Below are 13401 nucleotides of genomic sequence, written 5' to 3' on the forward strand. Positions count from 1 at the left end.
AATTCTCTGGATGGCGTGTCTATCATTTTTATGACTTTCAGTATATAAACACATGTGGAGCATCGATGGTATGCACCATCGCTTGTTAATTGCACCAGTGGAGGAGTGGAATGATTTTCATACAACCCAGGCTGGCTTGTATGTACACTCATTTTTGTAATATTTTCTTGTGTTTCACAACTTTTCCATCAAGTTTCGCAATTTTACTAGGATTCCCCTGATTTCAATGGATTTAACCCAAAATTCTATGGATTACATGGCTAAACCACATGTGAAACACGGGGATTTTCTGGAGGATTTAGACCCATAGAGCCAATGGCGTTCTTGCAAGGACCCAGCGCTAAAATGTTGTTAAATCCAGCCTGGTCGTCAAATATTATGTCTCCCTGGTCGTTGTCGAATATGTGGCGTCTAGAAAGCCTGCCTTATGGATTCGCTAGACAGACAACTCAAACAAATCGTATTAATGAGTTTTATTATAGAACAGAAAAGATTCAGTACTTAACTTGTCAACTTTACAGGTGTGTCGCAAGCAAAGGGTAACATACAAAATAGAAATCTTCTTTGGCACAACGATTCCCAAATCTGTGTTACATAAAGTGTACAAGCAGAGAGACGAGCGTTGACACTTCTATCCAAGTGGTTAGTATTGAAGCTACTATTCAACTGGGGCGACACCTGTCCGTCACAGTGCTTATGTCCTCTTCACACAGGGGCCGCTGCTGTTGTGTTGTCGTCATGCAGAGGTGCCAGTCATTGTGCGATGGGCTGATGTCTTCTCGCAGCCATCTCTTCTCTATCTTTCTCGACTGGCCATAACAAATGTCACTCGGGACAACTGCAAAAGGTTAGGGTCATTGAGTGTCCTGATCCCAAAACCTTTTGATACACTCAACATCACTATAAAATTGCGAGTCTTTCAGTGTGCATTCATTTCTATGGCATACAATGCATAACCACGTGTGTGAGGAGTGCTTGATATAACAGCAGTCTTGGTCCAGTGTTAGGCAGTACTGTTCAGGTGTATGGAGATGTAACACTTTCATTTGCACGCCACATTTCTACAATGCCCCTTACTTCCACAACTAGGCCGCATATATGTATCATCAGTCCCCTCTCCGCTCCCCCTCCCCCCCCCCCCCCTCCCCCACCGAGAACATGCAACTGTATTGATTTCTGCCATTAAACCCATATGTGCCCAATTTCCATTACTGTTTACTGTAAATGCTAATAATTTCCCTGTCTTGAAACCAGATATCCCCATACACAATGTTTAGAGCCATATTTAAACTCAGCTTGTACATCTGCAATTACCTTTTCTTTTTCAAGTTACATTTGTCTTCAGTATATATTGCAGTTGTCTTTTAATGACTTTGATGTCATGTAGCTCCAGTTTCCCTGTTTCGTACACATTGCTCATTAACTGTACCTGGAGGAGTAATTTCCTCAACAGGGAACAGATTCATCATCACAGTTCCCAGCTCCTCCACCACTACACGAACCCCCCATACTGACTTACATTTCCTCCAGCACAGGTGACAAAACTTTACATAGGTATTTGATACATCTATGGAAAGAACTTCCAGCACAGTAGGTAAAATTGCAAACAGGTATTCTGTGAACTACTGCATTTCCACTACAATCTTAGTGTAAGTACAGATATCCAGCAAGAAAATGTAACAGAATTGATTTGTTTTTGTGACTTTTTTCCATATTTTCTATATTTAGCCATATGTATACACACATATTGCTTATGGATGTGACTTGCTACTTGTTTATACCATCCAACTGTGACACACAGCCCCCAACTCAGTCATGACATCTACAAAATGCTCTCTGTCTCTTTGAAAAGGGAACATCGAGACCCAATCACTGTGAAACATGAGACTATATGTAGAGATCACAACCTTTGGACAACTGTTTGGAAATGTTCCACAATGCTGCATAATCTTCCAGTTTCCATATGTTACCATGTCTTCCACATTTTTGATAGTAAAAAACGCCACTTCAGCCTCTTGTTTCCACCATCATGTGTCCGTTGTGGGAGCAACACACCCTGCTCCATGTGATGTCCAGCTTATAATGAGAGCCAGTGGATCGAAGAACGTTACTGTCGGTTTAGTACCTGACATAGATCTTAAAGCCATGATGTGAAAAAAGAATGTATGGCAGTATACAAAGATGTAGTCATACACTATTTGGATGTGTTATAGCAAAAAACTATGTATCAAATTGCTTATGAAATTATTACACAGGAACTTTACACAGATCTGTCGAACTGACTTCGATTATTGGCACCTGCTCCAGTGGACCGATATGTGTATGTTTAATGGGAGCACCTCATATGCTCGATGTCAAATGCATAGTGGATATTTATTTTCGATGTATTGGAAGAGTGATCTGTGATAGAAACCTTATTGATTTCACTACCAGGTGACGTTAACAAAGTTTTTGTAGTTCATAGTTTTATGCAGATGGATGCTAAAAAAAATAACGAGGGGAGAGAGAGATGCAATTTGCAGCTTGCTGTTGAATGTAAAAATGACTGTAGGTTTCTGTCCCAACATGTCAACTGATAATGTGAAGGAAACTGTGCCGTATTCATATTTCATGCATCTGTAATTCACGTAATACCAAGGTGCACGACAGTTTATTTATAAGACTTCCACATGCACCAATTCTGGACAAGGTGAACTTTCTCAACTATGCCAGTTTGTCCATCAAACTGAAAGAAATCTGTTGTTTTTGTTCTCTTGGAACCGTCTGATACAATTGTTCCACAGAAAATTTCCGTCACGCAACAGCCTATAACATAGACGTTTCAGTGAACTGAATGTTTTCAGAGATTAAATCTCTCACTTTTACTCAGGGTAATGGTCCGAAATTGAAAGGACATTCTGCTGTGGTCGGTGGTTTCACAGTAAACAGTAGAAGTTTTCCATTCTTTTAGGATGTGTTACCGCTTTTATACAAGGTAAACATGTACAAGAGGTATGTGATGGTTTAATATATGTATGAGATGCATTGTACTAGAGCTCTGACCTCAGCATTTTGCTTATCCACAACAGTACTGTAAACCGCGTGTGTAGTTTTACTCACTGGATATTATGAAACAATGAGGAGGGGGGAAAGTGAATTGTATCTTGTTGCAAACAGATAGTTTGAGATACGCTGTTATGTATTGATATTTGTACATCGAAAATGTATTTAACATCCACATGCATTACACTTTATTTACAAGACTTCCAAGACACTAACTTTGAGCGCTCTTCAGCTAGGATGTTGGCAGAAGTGAGTGGCGGCAATGAGTGCAGTGACCTCGATGGCCACTGGTCATGGCACACCCCTCTGGCGAGTGCAGTCCATGGAGGTGCCTCTTCCTCCTGCGAGACATCATGGAGGATTTTAGTATGATGTTGGCTATTCTTCTTCCAGAGAATTATCTTTGCTCCAGCTGTGACAAATAGTCAAGTATTTTACTACTGTCCTTGCACTCAGCATTTTCTATAAATACATCTGATTTCCGAAACGAGAATATTAACTCTATACTGGTTATTGTTTTGTTACTTGGTCCCACTAGCATTCCATTATTGACAAAGTCTTTTATTCACCATAGTGTGCGTAGCTTGTTATCTGAATATATGTTTAAGGACTATTGGATGGTTCAGTATTCATTATAAGAAGCATAAGTTCATCGCACAAGAGTGAGTTTACAGTTATTTAGCTGGAGATTTCATTGATTTTACTACTATTTCCGCTATTTGCACTCTTGGTCTCACAGTATTCGTTCTAAAAGAGTAAGACTACACCCATTACATAATATGAAGCGAGGTCTGTCAGTACAAAAATTACACCTTAATAATACACAATGGTAATACTTCATGCAACAAATGAGTATGCATGATTATTCAGGCACTCATATATAAATTAGCTAACATTGCAGCAGTTGATCTCTAAAGAATGGCACCACTTTAGGCAGATATATGAAGTGTGTTACTCAATGAGGAGCAAGTGACCTATGTAAAAAGTCCACCGCCATCTGTACAGCACAAATGCCTCTTTCATCACCAACATCACTCAGTGGTGTGTGTTCATATCCTTTCTAGAACAGGTTACAACAACACATGGATGTAGCTTGAGCATTGTGAGCGAAGCATTCAACTTAGCCTTCAAACAGTTTAAGGGGAATTGCTCATGAAAATGACCAAAAATTTTAAAAAACTTTCTTGTTCTATAGATAAGAGCATTTCATGCTGATTTCTAAAATGTGTAGTTTATGGGCATTATCATTTTCCGTTCATTCTAAAATTGAGGTTGACATAATGTTGCACAGGGGCCACACACATCTGTCAGTTTGAAGTGTGTCATAATACATGACACATTATTTTGTTTTTGTGTTTTTTCCATCGTTAGTTACAGATCGTTAACACTGGCATATTCTAGAAGGCACTGACTTCTGGAACCAAAGTACAGGCATATCTAGAGGACTATGGTTGGAATGTAAACAAAGATCTGAGAATATATGATTTTCGAATTTCATACTCGTGTGTTTTTGTAATTATTGTGTGTTGTTTTGTTTCTGGGTGTGTGTTTCCTATGCTACAAATGCCGAGAGTAAAGAAATTTAGCCGGAAACGAAAATTTTGCTGCAACCAGTTCCAAACAAAACCGAATAATACATATCAGTTGCTTCAAAAGTCGCCTGTGGAAACTGTGTCTGCAGGCAGTGCTTCTAGACGTAAACTTTCCTTTTCTGAATGTACTAAGAACAAGCCTAGTAGTACTGTGAGCCGAAATAACGAAGGAAATGTTGTTGTGAATCTAAATATGTTGTCAAGACTTTTGAAGAGTGTTGTGAAATGTAAGTACTGAAATTGTGAAAATAGTATTGGCGTTTCTGAGTACATTTCAGCAAGGAAGGGTCTTTCAGGTCGGTCAGTGATTGCCTGTAACTCATGTATAATGCACAGTGATACTATTGCATCGCCAGTAACTGATAGTCGACATTACAGCTTGCTTATGCAATGCGATGTATTGGAAGCGGAAGGACAGCTGCCCAGACGTTTTGTGCATTGATGTATTTGCCTCCCCCTTCACTGAGATTTCACAGATACACCAAATTAATACATACCGGTAATGGTTTATGTGGTGTGAGTGAACATTCAATGAAAAGAACAGCAGAAGGAGCGGTAGCCTTGTCTGAGAATACAGACCTTATAGCACCATTTTATGGATCTTGGCAGAAGAGAGGTCATACTTCTCTGAATGGGGTTGTAACTGCCACGTTTACTGAACCCAGTAAGATACTAGATTATGGATGTCTAACAAAGCACTTCCAAGGTTATTTAAGTAAATTTATTGGCATCCGTGTTTGTATAAAGAACTTTGATGGTCCAGGTGGAAACATGGAAACGAAAAGAGCTCTAAACATTTTTAAGAGATCAAAGGTCAGTCATGGTGTGAGGTATGTAGGCTACCTTAGGGATGGAGACGATAAGGACAAACTACTGGTGTTAATGACAGACAATAAGGGGACACTCTGATAGAAACGCTTCAATGTGTTGGGCATGTACAAAAAAGAATGGAAGCTCAGCTGAGAAACTTATGTAAAGATTTCAGTGGAAAAAAGCTGTCAGATGGGAAACACATAGGTGGTCCAGGTCGTCTTACAAAAAGTGAAATTGATTCTTTGACTCAATATTATGGACTAGCAACAAGGAGACGTATAGGAGATTTGTAGAACATGGGACGAGCTGTTTGGGCAACATTGTTTCACAGTGCATCAACAGATAAAACCCCACAGTATGGTTTGTGTCCAAAAGGGGAAGATTCGTGGTACAAGTATTGGTTGAGCAATGCTACAGGCATACAATATACCCACAAGCATTCCTTACCACTTGCTGTAATGGAGGCAATTAGGCCTATATATAGGGATCAGGCAAATAAAAGTCTATTTACGAAATGCATGCATTGTCTCTCAGAATGCAAATGAAGCTTCAGCAGCTGTATATGGGAGAGAATACTCAAAACAGTATTTTTTGGGCTGACAGTGCTGAAGATTAGTATAATGGATGCAATAATAACATTCAATGATGGTGCCATTTCAAGGATCAATGTTATCAAGAAATTGAACATACAGATGGGAAGGAATATGGTTTCAGCTGTAACAGCTATTGATAAGCGGCGAGTAACCGAAGCAGAGACAGTTGCAGAAGCTGCTACCGAGGAGTCAAGGATAAAGAAAAGAATATGGAGGATAAGGAAACAGAAAGACAACTATAGTATGCAGCTGGAATGTTCTAAATGAGCGTAAATCTTCTTTTGAGATTTACCGAAAACTTGTATTTTCATCATTCAGGTACACTTTCCTCCTTAATGACTGAAGCTAAAATCACAAAAATTGGTACAGATATTTATAATGACCTACTATACCTCCCTTTCCTACTATTTCCTGGAAAATTTATAACATGATGATGATGTCGGTGATATTTGAGCTACGTTTTAAATATTTTTGTTGTAGTAAAATAAGTTACTTGTGTTTTTCATAGAGCAGTATCAGGGAAGGAAACTGGAGTCTTAAAACACTTATGTGGCTGATGTCTGTACTCTGACTCTTTTTCCAAGCTGTGCAGTCAGTGGTTCAAAAGAAAATGGTACCGCAGTGAAACAGTGTTACTTTTTTTATACTATTATAAATATTGTTGTCAGTACCAAACTATATTAAATATCTTAATAACGTTTTGGGAAATGCTTTGACTGATGACCCAAATTGTGTGTAAGAATTTTGAGCTATCTCTCATTTATAGATCAGTTGCACTACGAGGGTGAAGATAATGCTAAAAATGCAGCCCTTAAATGAAGATATAGAATAAACTTGAGGGATGATGGGTTATAATATCATGCATTGACAGTGGTTATCTAGAGTGGACTCTGCTCTCCACCTGTTGGGGGCAGAATGGGTGGATTGGCGCACAGTGAGACGGCTATTGGAAACATCCAGGTGTGTCTACTTACAGGGGACGTGTTATTTCAACGTTTTTCCTGCATGACACTGATTTTACTTAGCCAAGGACTACTATTCAACAGCGTCAGCACATCCAAAACATTTGAAAGCACGCCTATGTTGACCATTCAGTTCTTCATTTGTGATGGATAGTCAGGTATTCCTCTATTGTTCCAGGGGCGCCAGTTTTCCGAGAAATACGGTTAATGGCTTGCAGGAAGAACCCTGTTTCTGAATCTTTTCTGCGTGTGTCATTGTTTGCTGCAGACTGGAAATAGTGTATCCCTGGCAACAGTTGGCTCTCTTTGAGTACCATCAGTAACAGGTTAGAAAAGGCTTGGAAAACTGGTATTCTTCCCTACAGCGGAAGGAGAGGGAGGAAGGAGGTGATGTAGGAGTGAAGACATGACTTGTTCTAAGCTGCTTAGTCTTCATCCACAGATTGAGGTGAATACACATGTAGCTGCCTCCATTCTCTCCTCGTGAGATCTTTTGGAGCCTGTTCCTGTGGTACACGTATTGCAACAATGACTTTTCTCGGTTTCCAGAGTGTGTGTTTCATTATGGTCTGTTGTTTATGAGTGGTGGTTTTTTCACGATGATTTCGATGTGTAATTAGAGCAATGAATCATTATCTGTCAGTGGTGATAGCGTCTTTGGCCTTCCTACAGTTCAGTGACAGTTTGATGCATTATCCCTTCTTACCATGTATCCATGTACAAGTTGCTCATTCCTACTCTTCAGTGACAGTTTGCTGCCCTATTCCTTCTTACCATGTATTGGGATACAATTTCCTCAGCGGCTATAAACCTGTGTATCATTCGCAGCAATTCTCCAAATAGCAGCTGTAGTGTCCCACAAATGTCAGTGGATGAGGGCACACAGCAAGGTGAACATATCCACAAACACTATTGGAAAGTAGAACAAAACCCGTTTCAAGTATTCTCAGTTGAGCCCCATATGCCAAAGCCAACTACTCTGGTTCATTAAGCTTGAAATAATGGAACAGGATGAAGTTGTCTTCTACACTGTAGCCAGTCCATCCTATTGCAACACCATTATTTACTGTAAAGTATTCCTCTACATGTGTCCAGTATCATTTCCTTGTGTAGGAGGCTATGGGTGCAGTCCTCAGCTGTATAATTACAGCTGATCCAAAAAACTCCTCTCTGTCCAGCACCAACATCTCAGCCCAGACTGAGTGTTTCCCACCCATTTCCAGGCTGTGGGGTGAAGGGGAGGGGAAGGTGGATGAGAGGAGGTTGGGGAGGGCTGTGGATTATCCTTGAAGAGGGAGGAAGGCTGGGGATTTCGTGGAGGGTGAGGAGGAAGGAGATAATTGGCTCAAAACTGAACTGGGGAGTCAAAACAAGTGTCCCATAATAGGCATCCCTTTCCCCAGCGAGGTGGGGTGGAGAGGTGGGGAAGGGAGATGGGTGGAGGATTTCTGAGAAGGACTGATTATCCCCAGGGGTCATAAATCAACCCAAAGAGTTCATAAATCAATTAGCATAACAATTTGTTAAGGTGAGGGGAATAATTTGCACTTGAATTTATGTTTGCCTTCGATACATGCAACGTTCAGAAACAAGATGTGCCAGAAATTTATGTATTCCAGTACTATCGCTTCGGCACAGTGATAGGGGAGGAACAGGAAATAGAGCTTAGTGACAATATACTCGTAGCAGTAAGGTACCCACCATAGCGGCTCTCTCTCCACTGCCACTGATGAGAGGTTGAGCAAGGGAGTGAGTAGGCCCTCTACGTCACTAACCTTTCTTCATGTTTGTTGTACCTAAGGGGCAGGTCGGGGGCATCCCATTGTAGATTAGTGAGCCTGGAATAAGAAAGTTGTTCCTCAGTCAGTACTAATTCCTGGCTCACAAAGTGTTTTGGCTGGTTCCAGAAAGCAAGGATCTTTACTATTCTCGACCGCAGCCAGTTTCATGACCAGATTCTGCTAGCGAAAGAATCAAAATCCTGATTAGAGTCTTTACGAATATAACACAAATCACCTTGGGCTGTCTACAGGAGCTGAGACTATCTGCAGAATATTGGAGAAGGTTGTCTTAGATCTGAATGTTAGATATATTTACCACTACCTTGATGATTTACTAATTTTTAGTGAAAGCTGTGACGAACATCTAGGATACATGAGGGAAGTTCCGTTGCGCATTCACAGTACTCACTTTACCATCAAATCATACAAGGAAAGTTTTCCATCTTTGGAGCATTTAATCTCCGCTCAGTGTGCCAGAGTATGCCAAAGCCGCACTGAAGCAATTCAGAGATTCCCATCCCCCAGACAATAAGAGGGGAAACCCTAATTTTATCAGGATGATCAAATTTTCAGAAAATTTACTTCCAACTTTGCACTGTTTTAGGGGCCACTTAACGACCTCAGAGAAAAGGGAAGGAAATTGGTGTGGGGAGTGTCCCAGAAAGCAGCATTTGAGGCTCTGAAAACGGTTTTCGCTAGGCCTCAGTGTCGGCGATGGTTGACTTTCGTAAGGTATCTACAGTCCAAACTGACGCATCGATGGCGGGTGTTGCAGCTGTCGTCTTTGCAGGGGAACGGAGGCGGGCGGGAGAGCGTTACTGATGCCTCGTGCACCTTGTCGTCACGGGACGTACTTTGAGTACGACCTCGAGGCCCTGGCGATGTTGCTTGCAGCTGAAAAGTTTAAAATCTGCCTGGAGCGCCGTCCGCTCTAGTTATAAACGGACAACCAAGCCCTCAGCTGGATTCTAGTAAGACCTAGATGTACCGGACTGTTGGAAGGGGAGATGTGAGAATTTCTGCATTTCAGTTCAGGGTTAAACAAATGCGTTGTACTGAAAATATGATGGCGAACTGCTGAAGTAGGATGTTCGGGGAGGATCATGATCAGCTTCTGTATGAAGCGACTTGTGTAGATAATAGTGCTGCAGATCACAATTTTTGTTCTATCTTAAGTTTGTGCCCTCTTCTGTTTAAAGATGTGACCGAACAACAGGACCCACAATTGGAGGAGAAAATCCGAAAGGGGTAACGGTTCAGTTATATTTTATGTAGGGAAATATTCTTTGCAACACCGCGAGGGGAAGCCATTGGAATAAAGTATTTTCAGCCAAACCCGATATGAAGATTAGAGAGCACTGTATCTGGATTGATATGGACGAGGAGATTGAGGATCTTGTATCGAGTTGCAAAAATTGTGCAACAAGTAAGCTGGCCATCGGGGCTCAGTTCGAATTGGGACCCATGACTGAAGACAATTCTACTCCAGTCAATGAGATTCCTGGCCGAAAACATGTCTGGTTACGCCCTCAGCGGCAGTGGGATACCAACCTGTCGCCTGCCGTACTGTCCGACCACCAGGAGTGATGGTCTGCGGTGCCATTTCCTTTCATGGCAGAACCCCTTAGTTATCATCCACGGTACCCTTAAAGCAGAGCGGTACATCGACGATATTCTACACCCCGTTTCGTTGCCCTTCATGGCAAACCATCTCAGGCCTACGTTTCACGTAAATAATGCCCGCTCACAGACGGCGAGAATTCCTATCACTTGTCTTCGTGCTTGCCAAACCATACCTCGGCCAGCAAGGTCAGTGGATCTCTCGCTGTTTGAGAACGATTGGACAGTTATGGGTGGGTTCCTCCGTACAGTTGGAGATTTTGACTGTCAGAGGCGCCAATTGGACAGAATTGCGTAATATCCCTCAGGAGGACATCCAGTGAATGCCAAGGTAAACAACAGCTTCCGTAAGGACCGTAGGTGGACCAACGCGTCACTGGCTTGCTCAGCTTGTGAAGCTTTTTCTAGTGAATAAACCCTTTAATTTTTCTCAAATTGTAATCATTATCTGTACGTGTACGTATCACTTACCGATTTCCGACGCAATCGGATAATTCGTACTTGGTGCGTTGTTTTCTTTTCTTTTTGAGCGTAAGATTCCGACAGCTGTGAATGCGATGGAAAGTGGTGCCTAACCTACTGCGGATCGAACAACTGGCAAACGGTCTCCAGTCTAGTAACGATAGCAAGTTTGCTAATGTGGTCCTCTTCCTCAACAAGTATATAAACAGTTGTTTACAAATTAAAATCCTCATACTACCGGCAATACTGCAGCGAGAAAAAGGCGTTTAATTTTCTGAGGAATATCAGTTACGACAGTACGCAGAATTTACTACATCTGTCCAACATGAAATAAAATTTATGCGTGACCTATATATTTCTGCTGCTATACCTGTTGATACTTTAAACGTACAAGTATATGTAAATCAACACCTCAGCTGTTGTTTATAAAACGTCTAATACAGGATAAATTGCACATATTTATGTGTAATGTCGGTCGTATTACACAGGTTCCCAAGTTATTCTGTTGCGTTGTGTACACCATTGTCTTACGTAGTTGAGGGGTGGGGCATGTAAATTAATGCATTGTACTCGATAATAAAATCTATTTCCTGTTTACTTCTTCTGCTAACATTCAGTGTAAAGCCTGCACTCTTCTCCTCCACCTATTGCCACATCACTGCCTTAAAAGGTGCGACTGGTTGGTTCCTGGTGTACACGTTCCTTGAGCACTAGGTTCTTACGACTTGAGCCGTCTTGTTATGTCACAGTACTGTCTGTGCTTGATGGCAATAAATCACGAAGCTAGGTCCAAACGAAAATTATACTGAAGCCATTTTGAGGTACGTCAGTGCACTCTACAAGGTCTCAGCCACTTGCGACCACGAAGAATGTCTCTTCAGTATTATATTCTGTAAGAATAGCTAGGTGTCGTAGTGTGTCGCTATTATATATCGTACTACAGTCGATGAACGCAAGTGATCGTGAGAATTGAAATGCTTTCCAGACAATAGCTGTGATGGTGATATACATGCACTTTATCGGCTAAACATATTAATGAAGCATTCAGCAGCACCTACCGACGTTCCCTTCTGCTTTATAATCAAACTGTGCTGCATAAATCAAACAGATTTTTCTCCATCTTTGAAAATGGCTCTAAACACTATGGGAATTAACATTTAAGGTCATCAGTCCCCTACAAAAAATGGTTCAAATGGCTCTGAGCACTGTGCGACTTAACTTCTAAGGTCATCAGTCGCCTAGAACTTAAAACTAATTAAACCTAACTAACCTAAGGACATCACACACATCCATGCCCGAGACAGGATTCGAACCTGCGACCGTAGCAGCAGCACGGTTCCGGAATGAAGCGCCTAGAACCGCTCGGCCACAGCGGCCGGATCCACCTTTAATTTTCGTGAATGATGTTGTCAGAACTATTGTTAATCGTCATCAATGTGTTATGGAGAAATGTGGCCACATTGTAGCGCTACTCACGGTTCCGGTCGACGTCGTCCAAAACTCGAGCATTAGTGCAGGTGGTGCCACTGGCTGATTTCAAACAAATCTCGGCCCCTTCCACTACTCTTCCAAACTTGCAGACGCACCTTACATCCGAGCAGGAGCAAACTTGGCGATCGTCTGTGAGGATGGAAACCTGTTAATTGGCTGACTATCCGCAACAATTCCTTAATAACTAACGCTAAACTAAATTACACGGTGCGTAGGAACTACAAGGCACAGTTCTGCCGATTAACTCGATGCTGCCTCCTCTGTCCCAGGCATTGTCCTAATGAGACCTATGGGCATCTTCCGTCTCTTCCGGTCTTGAGTGTTCTTTGGAAAAAGCATCTTCCGTAATTATTTATTTATCCTATGGTATAAATGAAAACTTACAATATAATTAGATTAAGTACGAAATAATTATTTAGACACGAGAGATGTAAAACAGAAACCTATAAGTGTGTAAGATCGGATCGTAGAGTGAAAATATAAAAAGTTTAACGTGTTCATTAGTTAATATGTAACTAGAGAGCTTGATTTAAAACTGTTTCTAGCTTCTGAAACATCATTTCATTCTCTCTAGGGGGTCTGTTACACAGTGTGCATCCATAAAACTTCCTTCAAAAATGAATAACGCCCAAATTAGCAAAATTCAGTGTGACTGTTCTCACTTGTGGTTCTACAGAGACCCATACTTAGACATCACAACAGAACACTATGTTAATTTGATGGCTTCTAAATTAAAAAGATAAGCACTCAAATCTCTATTTTCACGTATAAAGTTTTATTTCGTCGAAATGTCCTCAAAACACCACACCACCACTAACTAAGTGATTAAAACGTTGAGTACCCATTGTCTTCAAGTTCTTGAACAGACATATAATCTAATACGAAAATAATTTACTAATATAAAAGGTTGTTTGTTGCTAGCACCTACCACGAGCAGAAATGGTATTTTTTATTGAAAAAGTGGCTTGGATTGGGTACAATAACTTTTAGCGTAAGTACTTTCACGCTTGCTCTCTTCTATGTAATAAAACTGATGCTTCAGTTA

At 41.1% G+C, this 13401-nt stretch overlaps 1 protein-coding gene across 1 annotated transcript in view; it reads right to left on the reverse strand.

The window, feature by feature from the left end:
• LOC124613431 overlaps positions 1 to 13401 on the reverse strand; it is a 215021-nt gene that overhangs the window by 79532 nt on the left and 122088 nt on the right. Inside the window, exon 5 of the mRNA XM_047142169.1 lies at positions 12342 to 12485. Coding sequence (XP_046998125.1) covers positions 12342 to 12485 — 144 coding nt within the window. The remainder of the gene's footprint in view (positions 1 to 12341; positions 12486 to 13401) is intronic.

Source organism: Schistocerca americana, chromosome 1, assembly GCF_021461395.2.
Source record: "Schistocerca americana isolate TAMUIC-IGC-003095 chromosome 1, iqSchAmer2.1, whole genome shotgun sequence".
Lineage (NCBI taxonomy): Eukaryota > Metazoa > Arthropoda > Insecta > Orthoptera > Acrididae > Schistocerca > Schistocerca americana.